Source organism: Tympanuchus pallidicinctus, unplaced genomic scaffold, assembly GCF_026119805.1.
Source record: "Tympanuchus pallidicinctus isolate F22 unplaced genomic scaffold, pur_lepc_1.0 scaffold12, whole genome shotgun sequence".
Taxonomy (NCBI): Eukaryota; Metazoa; Chordata; class Aves; order Galliformes; family Phasianidae; genus Tympanuchus; species Tympanuchus pallidicinctus.
In genome coordinates this window covers 11,979,438-11,993,123 of record NW_026294637.1, presented here as the reverse complement: position 1 = coordinate 11,993,123, position 13,686 = coordinate 11,979,438, and the positions used below count along the sequence as shown (strand labels likewise).

The 13,686-nt window shown below is 33.5% G+C and overlaps 1 protein-coding gene across 8 annotated transcripts in view; it reads left to right on the top strand.

Annotated features, from left to right (window-relative positions):
* The window catches only part of WDR72 (WD repeat domain 72), a 106,312-nt gene that overhangs the window by 67,265 nt on the left and 25,361 nt on the right, over positions 1-13,686 (top strand). The window contains exon 19 of one of the 8 annotated variants that reach the window (XM_052671592.1): positions 496-2,040. The exons of the other annotated variants lie outside the window; for them this stretch is intronic. Coding sequence (XP_052527552.1) covers positions 496-503 — 8 coding nt within the window. The 3' untranslated portion in view covers positions 504-2,040. Of the gene's footprint in view, positions 1-495; positions 2,041-13,686 lie in introns of those variants that run through there. 8 annotated transcript variants of the gene reach the window in all.

The window sequence follows — 13,686 nt, the reverse complement described above, 5'->3', positions numbered from 1 at the left end:
TTTTTCTTACAAACAGTAATTCTGGTATTGTAAATACATAAGGGAAGCAGTGTGCTTGAAATAGGAACAGTAAAACCTCATTAAAATTTTTACAAATTTCTTTTCCATGACATCAGTCTTAGCACTAAAAATTAATTGCTTGACGTTATAACTTTGAAATCTAGTATAGAATATTTTATTTTTCTTTTAGAAATAACCTCTCTGCAAGGAGATATCAAATGCATTTTACAATTAGATCATTTCATTTTACAAGAAGCCTACTCTCCGCAACTTTACAGTGGTGCTAATGTTTATAGTAAAAAAAAATGAGCTAGATTTTATATTATGAAACTAAACCTTCTTTTTCCCCCTAATCCATTAGCTGAGTCTTAAAATAAAATGGCTTGTATTTCGGATCCTATCTTAATTGTGAGCCCTCTCTTGGGAAACTAATTTATGATCTCATTGGATGTGTGTGCCTGCCACAAAAAAAAATTATGTATTTGTTTCTTTCAGGGTGCTAAAACCAATACTTGTTTCAGGCAGCAGAACAGTATGGTCTCTCTAAAACTTGAATTGCTGGAATATAACAAACTGCAAACACTTGAGTAATTTCTACGTATGAACTTATTCTTTGTTTACACTTGAGATTGCTTTGGATCACTTTATTGCTGTACAGTCTGAGAGAAGATGCACTGTAACTGAAATCTCCCAAAAATATTCATCACAGTATATAAGCAAGTAATCTTGTTTTAGCCTATTATGGTTTACTGATAGGCACTGCAAAGCTTGCTGATTTTATTAAGAATTTAACAAAATCTTCAGGGATTTTTCGTAGGTTAGAATAAAACTGGTTTGGGGGTGTAATTATATGTAGAAATTGTTTAAAACTCGCTCAGGACTGAGTCCAGTCAGTGTAATTACTGAGACACATAATTATATCTGTTTTTACTCATTCATTTGATACATAGGTCATTTTATATCTTACTAAATCTGTATAGATGAGTGGCACAGTAGCAGTCATCCTGTGCAACGTGAAGATAAAGGTTAAATATTGTTTCAAGTTCAAGTCATAGTTCAAGACCGGGAACATGCTCTGACCCCTTGAGTAGAAGTGGAGATCAGAATCATTATACTGCATGGAATTTCTGTTTTACTGGAATTAATAAATTCCCAAGATTTTTTTAATGTTGATTTACTCATTACATTGCTACTGAAGTAAACCGAATTTTTATTTAAGATGTTGAATAGAACTTTCAGGATTTGGCATTCTTATCTTTACAGTTTTTACAGATTATTGCTCACAGGGCATTAGCTGTGTCCTACTACGTTCTCCTATTTTATTAAAAGGAAATATAAATGCAAACAGTTGTAATTTTCTAATGTCAGAGATGTGATCATTTGGAACAAGTTCCAAGTATATTGGTAAACTTTGGTTCTGTTCATCAGAGAAGCTGAAGTTTTATCTGTTTTGTTTTCTTTCTGACATTTATTTGTAATTCTGAGGAAGTACATTGTACTGATCTTATCTTGTTTTTTCCTAAACGCTGATAAACTCATATTAATGGTACTACTAATGATGTTGTTTTCCACTGCCAAACTAAGAGGAAATGAATCTGCTGGTGTTCTTTTTTTGTCTTTAATTTGCAGTATTTGATCTTATGACATACATACGTAGTAATACCCAATCATGTGCCAAACTTGCTAGACTACTAGAAAAATGGCAGAAAGGCTCATTCCATTTCATCCAATAGTCCTCTGATTGGATACAAGGAAAAGGGATAGTCCCTTTTGTAGTTCATTTGAGCCCACTGGGCATTCTGCAGTGATTTTTCTTGTGAAGTTCTACAGAAATATTTCTTTTCTAATGGAAATCTCAACACACTTGCAAAGGTAAAAGTTAGAAACTAGCTTTCTTCCCCTCCAATTGTGTGTTGCATGTAGGAGTGTAAATTCCTTTTAGCTAATGCACTGAAGCATTTTGCTATGTGCCATCCTTGTATGCCTATTTCTTCTAATGCATAAGGATCCAAAATTATATTATCTGAGACAGCAGTAGAGCAAAAAAGTTTTTCTGGCACTGTGCCTCAGTTTTTTGTTAAATGTGAATAAATGCATGAATGTGGATTCAATTATATTTCAGAAAAATTGTTTTAATTGTTTTTGTGTTCTGGTATTCATGATCAAATATTAAATTGAGGATTTGATGCAGATGATATTTCTGAAACACTGAAAGCTGGAAAAATTAAAAACAAATACTAGACTTGTGCTTTATTCCAAAATACAGTATATTATTTTAACTGCCACTTGGATTTGTAAAAAAATTACACTGCTATGTTTTGATTACAATAAATTCTAGTTAACATTTAAAAATTCTTAGTTCGAGAAACTAATAGTTCTTCAGGGTTTTAAGTATGTATATTTGAAAGCTATTATCTATAACCTTGTCTTTTATATGTGATTTTGGAGCTTTTTAAACTAATAAATTAAGTAAATAAGTTCTTGCAGGAAGCTGATTCTGATAAATACCAGCATGAGAGCAGAGTCTAAGTTTTAGAATTTAGTGTAAAGTATTGTCAAATACTCATCTATATATCTACAAATATAGAATTCTATTTCCTCATTAATGATAAATCAATGCAAGCCAAGATATAACAGCTTCTGTTCACATAGATATGTGTAGTGAGCTGCAGCAGAGACTTTCACTTATCTTAATTTCAGAAATCAGTCTGGGCACATGCAACTTTTCATGTGACCTCATGCACATCTTTTAGGAAATCTGTCTGTATAACAAGTGAATCTTCTTGCTTGCCTGCAGTCTTATTGTTTTGTCAAGAAAGTACAGATGAGGACAAGGGTTGTTCTTCTATCTTTGATACTTTCTTTTGTTGTCTTCTTCCTATAGTCTCCTGCTTATTCATATTAGTGGAGGTGAGTTTTTTTGGCTGTATATTTAAACAAAAAAAAATTGGATTGTCGGTGAGATTACTTTCAATGAAAACTTCAGCTTTGATTGCCTGACTGCTGAAAACATGACTGATGTCTTTATACTTCCCTTACTATACTACTTTCAAGTTTTGATTTAATTCATGTCATATTTAATATTCATTCTTTAAAACAGTTTTTCTTGCTGTTGCTTAGTTCTATATCCAACAGTAATCAAGTAATCAAGCAAAATCTGGAAAAAGGTTTCCAATTAGAATATCTTAGAACTAGCAGTCACCAGAAAAAAAAATAAAAGGAGATAAACAGCTAAAAGGGAAAGGATGATGGGCAGAAAGAAATAAAGTTTACATGAAAGTCAAAATAAAATATGAAAAAATATTTTTAATAGAAACATAGAATGTATGTGCAGCAGCTTATCAGTCTTCTAGTGGAAATCAAATCCAAGAAATTGACTGTTAGTTAAAAAAAACTTTCAGGAATAGAATTTGATCTCGTTTCTGATATGATGAAGGTTATTGAGATTGGTTTGTAGATGTAGTAAAAAGGACACTTTGTCAGTGCATGATTTTTCCTTGAAAGAAATTCACAATCACAGAATCATTGGGATTGGAAGGTACCTTTGGAGATTGAGTCCAACTCTCTTGTTAAAGCAGATTGCCTAGAGCAGGTGGCATTAGGATGGAGTGCAGCTGGGTTTTGAATATCTCCGGAGCAGGAGATGCCATAACCTTGATGAATACATATTGACTAGTACTGATAACCTTCTTCTCTTCCAAATTGAGAGAAGAGATTAAATGTGAAAACAGTTGAGAGTCTAACAGTGTACATTTTGAAGTGGAACATACGTTTATTATTTTTTTGTAAATGCTCATTCAAATAACACAAAGCAAAAAAAGACCAAGGCAAGTCATCTGGAAGAAAGCCAAAGAAAATTAAAAGCACCATTCAGTATGGCATATTTCCTAAAGGAAAGCAAGTGAACGATTTGTGCAAGCTTTCATAACCTATTTGTGAGTCTCATGAATCTTATCATATTTTTTTGATACGCAGATTTTTGAAGGAAGCAAAGATGATTTACCTCATGCAGACTACTTTAAAGATTTTTGTTGATGAAGAGGAACCAATAGTACTTCCTGCTTCTTTCTCAAACTAGTTCAATTTATCAAGGGTATGGAGATTAAGCATCTTTTACAGTTCATTGTCTAGCAGAATCTGAGGAGGTCACTCCACCAACCCAGAGTGATAAAAATGGAGATAATAGAGCTAAGAAGGTACTGAAGTTAGAGACATTTCAAAGAAAAAGGATAATAAATCTACCTGTTTTGTTAGAGAGGGAAGTAATGCACAGTTCACTTACGGAAATTGTTTACAGATTTTTTTCAAATGAATATGGGAAATGATTTGGAGATTACTGATACAGAAGAGTGACTATACTTTAGAGATTCTAAAATCAAAATTACTCTAAGAAGATAAAGATATGTGGAGTTGCAAAAACAGTGAAAAAGTCAAAGTCAAAAATTTGATAAGAGTTGAAATGAAACAAATATGGTCAACTTTTTTGAGTAGTGTGAGGGAAGAAGTTTAAAATGCTTCAACTTCTTTCTGAGTAAATACATATTTTTCCTAGAGGAAAATTCATAATTATCAGAGATTTGAGCAGTCAGAGAATTACATGAATTATGTTTTATTCAGTAAAATGAAACTGTAAACTCCTGAAACATGCTTTGCTCAGGGAAGATTCTTGGGTTTCACTTGTTGAAAACAAGCATATTTTCACTCTGAAATAAAAATGATATGTTATCTATAAAATGGAATTTATTTTCCATGTCCTCTTTTTATTAGCCAGGAGGAGCAGAATGTTCTGTAGGCAAAACTGAAGTTTTATACTTTTTGTGTTGAACAAGTTCATATGTTTAACAAAAGCTCATTAAATTATTAGAATTATTTCAAGCCATTAAAAAAAGCTCTCTGACCAGTTTGTGGTGTGTGCACATTAGCAATAAGCAAAGTAAGAAATGATTGTATAATCAACCTTTCAGCACTTAATTGGAATGAGATTTATTTGTAATCTCATTTTAGATTTTGAAAGAGCAAACAAATTAATCTAGCATTTTTTTTGATGAATAGACTTTAAGTACAGGTTGGTAATAGCAGTAGATTTCTTCTGTACTGAATATGCATTAAAAATGAGTGTATTATATCCTAGGTTCATGTTACAATTATTTCCAGTAAAAGAATACAAATCAATGTTATATTTTAGCATCTAACCTGTGGTTTATCTATACTACTGTATCATCTCCTATATATCTAATTAAAACTGTATTTTGATCCAGTAGTCTTTAATATTAGTGGTCAAGTATTAAAGGAAGCAAGCTTAAAGACTCATTCTAGAACTACAGCTTATTTCATTCCATGCATCATATATTTTACTAGAGAACTCCTTAATGTAGCAGAAATCAGATTTAGTGCATATTTTTACACAAAATCAAATTGTACAGGCGCCATCTCAGACTCCTCCAAAACATTAGGAGGGATAGGATTGCTCTAGGACACTGGTCAAGGAAGGATTAAGGATGACGCATATTCTGAATTCAAATGTACAATATAGTTTTTGTGCTTTTTTCAGTATTTACATACTGAACAGGAAAATTTTCAAACTTTCTATTTCGAGCTTTAAAAATTAAAACGTTTGCTTATGTAGACAAAATTGTCACTGGCTCATTTTTAGTCTATTTCTGAAATTTATTTAAAGGTTTATTTGGTAAAAGCAAACTACAGTACAGGACTTAAAAACATGGAAGTTGGTTCTGAGTTGAGGCTTCAATATAAATGAATGGCAAGTACTTCTTGTATGAAGTAGTACCTTAGCTGTCTTGAAACAAGCCTAGCCATCTCTGTTGTCTGTTGTTTTATTGAAGATCCACCTCTTGTCACACCTCGCTTCCTTGTTCTGAAGGTGTCCTTGCATAAATTATTTTTCTTAGTCAAAGAGTTTTCAGATTTCTCACATTTGATTTTCCTTACTGTTTAGTTTGAATCCTTTTTTTAATTCTATCACTGAGAATACAGGGCCCTGAGTCAAATAAGCCTCTTGGTGCTCTCTTAGAAATGTAAGAGATGTGAACATAATGTGGAAAATAAGTGTGTAGATTACAATGTAAAGTTTGATTTCTTATATGTCAGAATTTCTTTTCACCGTTATCTATGAACATGAGCTAATAAAAAAATGGAGAACCTAAAAAATCTTTTTTTAAAAATTCTATTACATTACATTTTGAAGTTTATTCTTCTTCTATATTAACTTTAAAATATCCAGAATTTAAGGGCTCAGATTCTCAGTTGTCCATTGTCTGTACTGTAAGCAATTCACTGAGCACGGTTTATTTGTCCTTATTCCACTCACTACAATGATAATGACTAAAACAACAGAAAAAAAAAAAGAGTGCACAGAATACTTTAGTTCTAAGAGCAGCTCCTCTTCTGGAGCTATCTCTGCTAATATTTGTGAAGTAGAGAATTTTCTATATGTCTATCATGAAAAGTAGGGAGAAAAAGTACCCGTATGTATAGGCATTCATTATGAGTATTAGCTTAGCTCCATGCTACTAGCTGCAGAGCAGAACAAATCAATAACATAATACTTAGAGTAGTTTTCCACTATTTTTTCTGAACTGAAGGTGATGCTCTGCATTCACCTTTTTACAATGTTTATTAATTTCTTCCAATAAAATAATTAGCTTCTAACTTTGTTGTTAGAAGTTCACAGAATCTTTTTTTTTTTTTTTTTTTTTTAAATCCAAGTCAAATGCAGCCTCAGGCCTGTAATGGAACACTGCATGTGGATTCAATATGAACTGAAAAGCAGGATGTATGTATGAGAGTCTTAAATCCTACATGAGAAGGACTGGAGAGCTAGATGCTTCTCTGAGAAAGGAGTAGGGGAAAAGATAAAGAGAGAAGTTCCCTAGGTTAGGGGAGTTTTTTCTGTGTTTACATGCCCTGCTTGAAAAAGGTTTGGAAGAAGTTGGCAGTACTTTTTTTTGGGCTGTGTTTTCTGTCTGTTTCTTATTGTAAGGAGTAAAATGGTTTGAGTGGTTTTGATTTCAGGTAGCTATGACTTCTATTGTCTAGGACAGTTAAGAAGCCAGACTAGTGTGCCATGTGCGATTAATGGATTATGTCATGCTTTGATTAATCTTGTTATTGGAGAAGTATTGGTTTTATTTTAGCTTTTTTTATAACATAAAGCAAACCTCACTCTATGCTCTTCTTTGTATTACTGGTTTTGTTTTATTAAATTTTAAAAAGTTGCTTCCTAGTATCTCTTTCAAGCATCTGCAGCTTCAGTGGCCTTACACTCAGTCATGTGAAGGACCTCTAATGCATAAAATCTGTTAATCTACATTATTTTCTGATTAATCCTAGATTTAATTTGCTGAGCATACTGTCAAACCTGAACCAGTTTATTTCCTCATAGAAAGCTTTCTTTAGCTCTGCGTTCACATAATGATTATTTCATTGTTTCAAAGCAGATAAAAGATAACAGAAATAGTATTTCATGTTTAGGTGGTATGTAGAACCAAATAGCAGAAAAAGATTTCCAAATTTGGGAAATTCATAGCTGTATTGTTCAAAGTTTTCTGCTCTCATTCCTATTCCACACCAGGTATTTTAACAGAAGCTTTATTTTTATTTTAAGTCGTAAAGTTAGGTCCACACATATCTTGCTTCACTAATCTATTTTAGATTCACTTCTTGTATTGTACCAAAATAAAGTTGATTCAAATGATAACAAATGCAGAAAATTTTCCAGTACACCTAAGGATTTTGCATCAAATCAAAGTAAATATCTGCACAATATTTTTTTTCCTACTCTTGGAAAACTTCTGTCACACTTGAAATACCTATTGCTTATTCCCTAAGGACCAAGTGCCAGCATTGTTCTCATATGATGGATGTTAGTTGCATCACCTGCTGCACTACCACAAGATGCTCAGATAGCCTAGTGAGGAGGGTGAAGGAATCTGAAACTGCGAGATGTTTTTTTTTAAAGTAATTAATAGTTGGTATGTACATTCTATTCTCTACCACTGCTATATCAGGTCAGGTTTACGATTTATTTAGCAAAATCAACACATTTTTGTATTTAGATATAATATAAGCAGGCACTAGTTTTAATCTCCATTTTCAGAAAAAAAAAAAAATAACATTGATAAAAAAAATAAGGGAGATCAAATAGGTATGCCCCTGGTCAAGTTAGCAAATTAAGACCTCCTTCAGCCACAGGAAAAAATTAGTTAATTAATTAGCACCTCTTGGAAGGTTCAAAAGGAGTCAATTTTACCAGTGACCATTGTTATCGATGTCAAGGCATGATATATGGTATATTATATAAATTGTACTACTGGCAATAGGCTACATTGAAGAGTAGTGAGGTGATCATGATTGCAAAGCTGTGCTTTCCTTTGTGTAATGAAATTTAATGATTTAGCTGCATGGTTAGGAATGTTAAGCTGGCTCATATGGGGTTAAGGACTTTTATGTCATAAGAAAAAAAAGATCTAAAGTATCAGTAGGAGGTCAGATCTGACAGAAGAAGCAAGAAGATCTGCCTCACGTGTATCAGGACAGTAAAGTGTTACACTGATAGAAAAGTATAGCAAAGAGAATCACTTTTTCCAATCTCTTCTTGTGATAATTGCATATAATAGCCATATTTGCAAAATCACTTGTCTGGAGTTTGCAGTTCATAAGGGTGTAATTTCTCTCTGAAGTTAGCCTGGAGTAAGCTGTTTTTCATACAAGATCTTGAATGGTCGTCATCATAGATGTGTGCTGATTTTTTTTCAGTTATACTCTAATACAGTTCACAGTCATAAGTCAATGCTCTTGAAATCTTCTTCACTCTTTGACTGTGTCTCTTAAAACATGTATTTCACCATTTGTGGTGAAATTCAGTGCAGTCACCTGGAGTGGATACAAGAAAGGTAGCTGCTGTGGGGTAATAGCCTCCCTCCTCTCTCCGCTCATCCCTGTAACTCCAAAGTTGGTATTGCAGTTTAAACCTTAATCGTGTGATGAAGATGCGTTTTTCCAAAATTGATTAAGGATAACATTATGAGCATAATCTACTTTATGGAGAAGCAAGATTAATAATTTTGGGATCAGCAGTCAGATACGTTACAGTGTGATTTCTGTTTTGTGGACTATCCTAAAAATAGATGCTTTGTAGAAACAATAGAGGAGAATATAATAATACAAAATGAAGAATTTTCAGTATTTTGCCAGCTGTGTGATATTTGCAATAATATATCAGTCTTTTTAAGGAAGAGGCTGTCTCTTATAGAAAAAGATAGATTTGTAGTGCTCTGTGTTTTCAGGAATCAAGTAGTAAATGTCTTGCAAGAAAACAAAAACCTTTAAGACCTTGTTTATTGTATTCTGTTGGCTAAAACTGCCAAAAATAAATTAATAGCCGTAACCACTGCAGTGTTTTTTTTTTGTTCACAAGAAAAATATCTTGACGTATTTTTTCATTTTGTGATTGGTGCACATTTCAAGGGTATAAATTAATCTTCAGAGGATCCTAGGGAATATCTTTCCTGGACACTTCACTTATACATCAAGTTGACCATGTTAGCAATCTAATCACAAACCTGTAATTCAGTGAACAACAATTTCTTATTGTGAACAGTGTAGCAGCTTTTACTATCATTTAGGTCAGCCTAAGATTGCTGATGCACCATATGTTTCAGGCCATGGATGATGGATGGTATCCTCTGGTGCCCATCCCTAAGTGATTGGAAAGATTGAAGACACACAGTTCACTTAAGCTTGCTTACTATTACATCAAGTAATCAGCGTGATAGGCAAACCTGTGCTCTCTATGTCACACTGACCAACTTTTTTTCAGGGACATTGTGTCAGAAAAACAATCTAAGAACATTTCCAGATGACAGGCCAGTTACTAGAACAACCATTTAGCAACTGGATTCATCCAAAAATCTTAATGAAATGAAAAAGCCAATGCACATTTTAAAAACACCTTGAGTTATTTCAAGCAGACATGGTGTTTTATATTTAAAGGGATTTCATTCCAAGACTGACCTTATGCAACCATGCAATCTCATAGATCAATTTTAGGATATAAAAACAGTGCTCCCAGTATTAAACAAAGAGAAATGCTGCTTTGAAATAATTGAAAACGCATTGGATGTTTCTTTTGAGTTTTGTAGGTACATACACACTATCAGATTGAAGTTTTAAGAAGGAAATCTTTTTCCTAACACCTGTCTTGTTAATAGTAACCAGTGTATTCAAGTATTTAGCCCAAGCAATTGAGGGCCTCTTTATCAGGTTGCACTGTGGTGAGGAAAGTCTTTTGCATGTTATAGGAGCAAATCCTAGACTAAAGATCTCCTTTTGCATAAATCCCTGCAAGACTTGTTACTGTATTCACTGGTAGGAATAAATCCAAACAAATCAAATCAAGTAGTGTGTTTAAAACAGTGTAGTTTAAATCAACTATTGGCATATGTTATTGTATAATTGGGTATTTTTTCTTTTAAAGTAACTGAGTTGAAAGCTGAGCACACAAGTTTTTATCCATAACAACCATGAAAAAGGAGCTTCTGAATTCAAACCTAAATGTTCATTATTACATTCCAAATGTAATAATACTATCATTAATTAATGTACTTGTCTATGTATTTTCTGTTTAAAGACCATAGCTACTGCATGCACTTTGTTTTTTGAGCAGCTCACAGAATTACATAGTATCTTCCTGACATAAGAGGTACTGTTTATTTTGAATGCCAAATCCTGGCAGGTATTCTGCTGTCAACTTTGCCTTATTTCACTAGATAGTAGTATCCTAGCTATTATATAAACTTATCTAAAGTGACTGTGACTTTACATCAAGATACATTTGTCATATTTGGAGTGTGCAATTAGAGGAAAAAATAGTAAAATCATTTTTAAAAAACTTTATAACCAGCCCCTCCCAAGTCAAGATTTCAAAAAGATTTCCTTCTGTCGATCCTGTGATAGCTAAGACTGAGTTCCATAACAGGAGACAATTCTGGCAGCAGCCTCTAAAGTAAATATTAAACCAAGGTAATGGAAAGTAGAAACTATTATGAGGAAGACAATCAGGGGAGCAGTAATTATTGCAGACTTTAAAACTAAGGCAGATAGAGGTGGTGAAGAAATGTATTGAACAGATGGTTCATCAGTAAGGCTCATTCCTCACCTGTGAGCAGAAATTGTTAGAAAGCTGTGTAGTCTGCGTATACGAACTTTCAACATTAGAATTTTGCTTTTTGCAGCCACTGACACTTTGGTTTTCTGCTGAACCATCTCCTGAGGAGGCATAAGTATTTTAGGCTTTACCATAAAGTGTTCTGATCTAAGCTCTTGCACTTCACTGAAACAAGGGAGCTAACAGAATAGTACAAATTGAAATATATGACTGACTGCAAAGATAAATGAAAGTCTTCTAAATATCAGTGGCGCTGCCTTGGCCTTGCCAATGAGAGAGAGAGAGAAAAAGAGAGAATTAAGGAAAAACCTTACATGTCTGAAAATACATTTTTTCTTCAAAAGAGTGTAAATGAGAGCGATGTGAGTCCAACTTCTGCTGAGCTTGCTATGAGCTTGAGATAGGGACTTGAGCTAAAAGAAGGGATAATCAAACTCATACACTCTGGAAGATTGTTTGTGGAAATTTCTGCTGTTCAAAAATCAGAAGTATCAGACAGTGTGAAACAGGCATAGTCTCCCCATGTTTTTTTACTTCTTTATGACTCTTCAGAGTTGGACAGCAGTGACAAGATGATGGTTATCTTCATTTGAAAAACAGAGTCTGAAAGTGTATTCAGGTAAAGGATAATGAGAGAGATGTTCTGAGTACTAGTGAGCAGGGTTTAGACAATTAAGCAGTGAATAAAATGTTCATATATTCTCCTATGTATGTGTATATCAGACAATAATATAAGGCTTAAGTAAGCGCGTTAATTTTAAATGTTGTAACCTAAGTTTGCTTCACACCATGACTCAAATGGCAGAACCCATTGGTTTCTGAGACTGGGAAACCTGGAACTGCAGGCAATTGGCTATAAATTTTTTACATCACTAACAAATGCAGAATTGACTCTTTTGCTTTGAGGATATTTTCTCCATATAACTCAAGCATAGAGATGAACGTATCATTTTTGCTAAAAGCAACTGTAATGTAATTTTTGGTGACTATATAGTGAGTCTATGAGATCTATCAGTAGCGTCATGTCAGTATAAAACAGAACCACACTTGAAAAATATTGGGTAGAGAGAGATTATATTTTAGAAAAGCACAGCAGGTTGTTACTGCCTTTTATGCACAGTGGTGTTTTTTCTACTACTTTTAAATGAGACACTTGTTCCTGAACAATCAGCCCTTTCTCTGCAGTAAGAAGCCTGTGATAAAAATGATTGTATTATTTTCAGTCACAGACAGGAGGCAAAGCTTTTAACTACTGCAACCTACTGTCCCTTTTAAAACCATTTAAAGATGGCAGACGTGTTAAACACAGTGGATTGTTGGTAAAAGTTACCCGTGTGCATCCAAAAGTGGCAGAATATGGACTAAGGTGCAACCTCAATCTGTGCTGTAATAAAGTAGCTGTTCATCTGTGGTCAGAGATCGTCATGAAAGACCTTGAGTTCCTTCACTTTATTTTGCAGAAAGGCCATCAGACAGCTTTGCATCATCTAACTCTATCAATCAAGGACCTCAACCACTGCTTTCTGCTGAAAGCTTTCCTGTTTGGCTCTGTTTTTCACAGACAGCTCAATAACTTGTCTGTGGAGCTGTGATAAATGTACCATGTGCTTCTAAACTGTCTCTTTAACACTGAACTGAATTTCAACTTGTAATGCTTGTGACTAATTGTTTTCATCAGAAACATTTTGTTTCTGCTATCCAATAGTCTCTGATTATCTCATGTTTTCATTTATTCTCAAGGAATGGTGACACTTGAAAGTTGACTTTCGTATAATTGACTACTAGAAAACTAGATTTGATTCAATGAATAAGGTCCATAATGTAAAGAATAAAATGAAAACAAATTCTTATGAATGTGAAATATCAATTTCTAACACTTGTTTTTTTACAAATTATGTTTCAAGTCTATTTTTAATTATGAATTTTCTTTTTTCTGATTGTGAGCTAGTCATTAGTGAAATATCCTTGTGTTTTTGTCACCATATATAAAATAGGGCTGATATCACAAAACCTTGTGCTGTTTGGGCACAATTGCGTGTTTTTGCTGAGAAGGCCCAAAATAGAGCTATTATGGCAAATGAATAACTTCTCAGTCTGAAAGAAGGTGGTTCTTTCTAATCAGGTTGTAGGTCAATGGCAGGGCAGGGTAAGAAAACTCACGTTGCAGCTGTCTGCAAATGAGCTGCACTTCTGATACAATATAAAATGGACTTCAAAGTTGGTAAAGGTTAAAGAATGGATATGAGGACAATTGCATAAAATAGGGGGAAGCAGAAGAGTTTTCATATATAGATTCAAACTTTACAAGTATTTTTGTAGCTCACGCATTTTTAGCATTTCATCTTTTGGCCTTAAAATCTTAAAAACAAACAAACAAACAAGCCCAAACTGAGAAAGTATTTTGCTTTTTGACTAACAGAAACCATATAAAATGTGTTGCTGGGAACGAAGATAAACTGTGAAATAAAACTAGATTGCAATATGTTTAATTGCTATAAAAA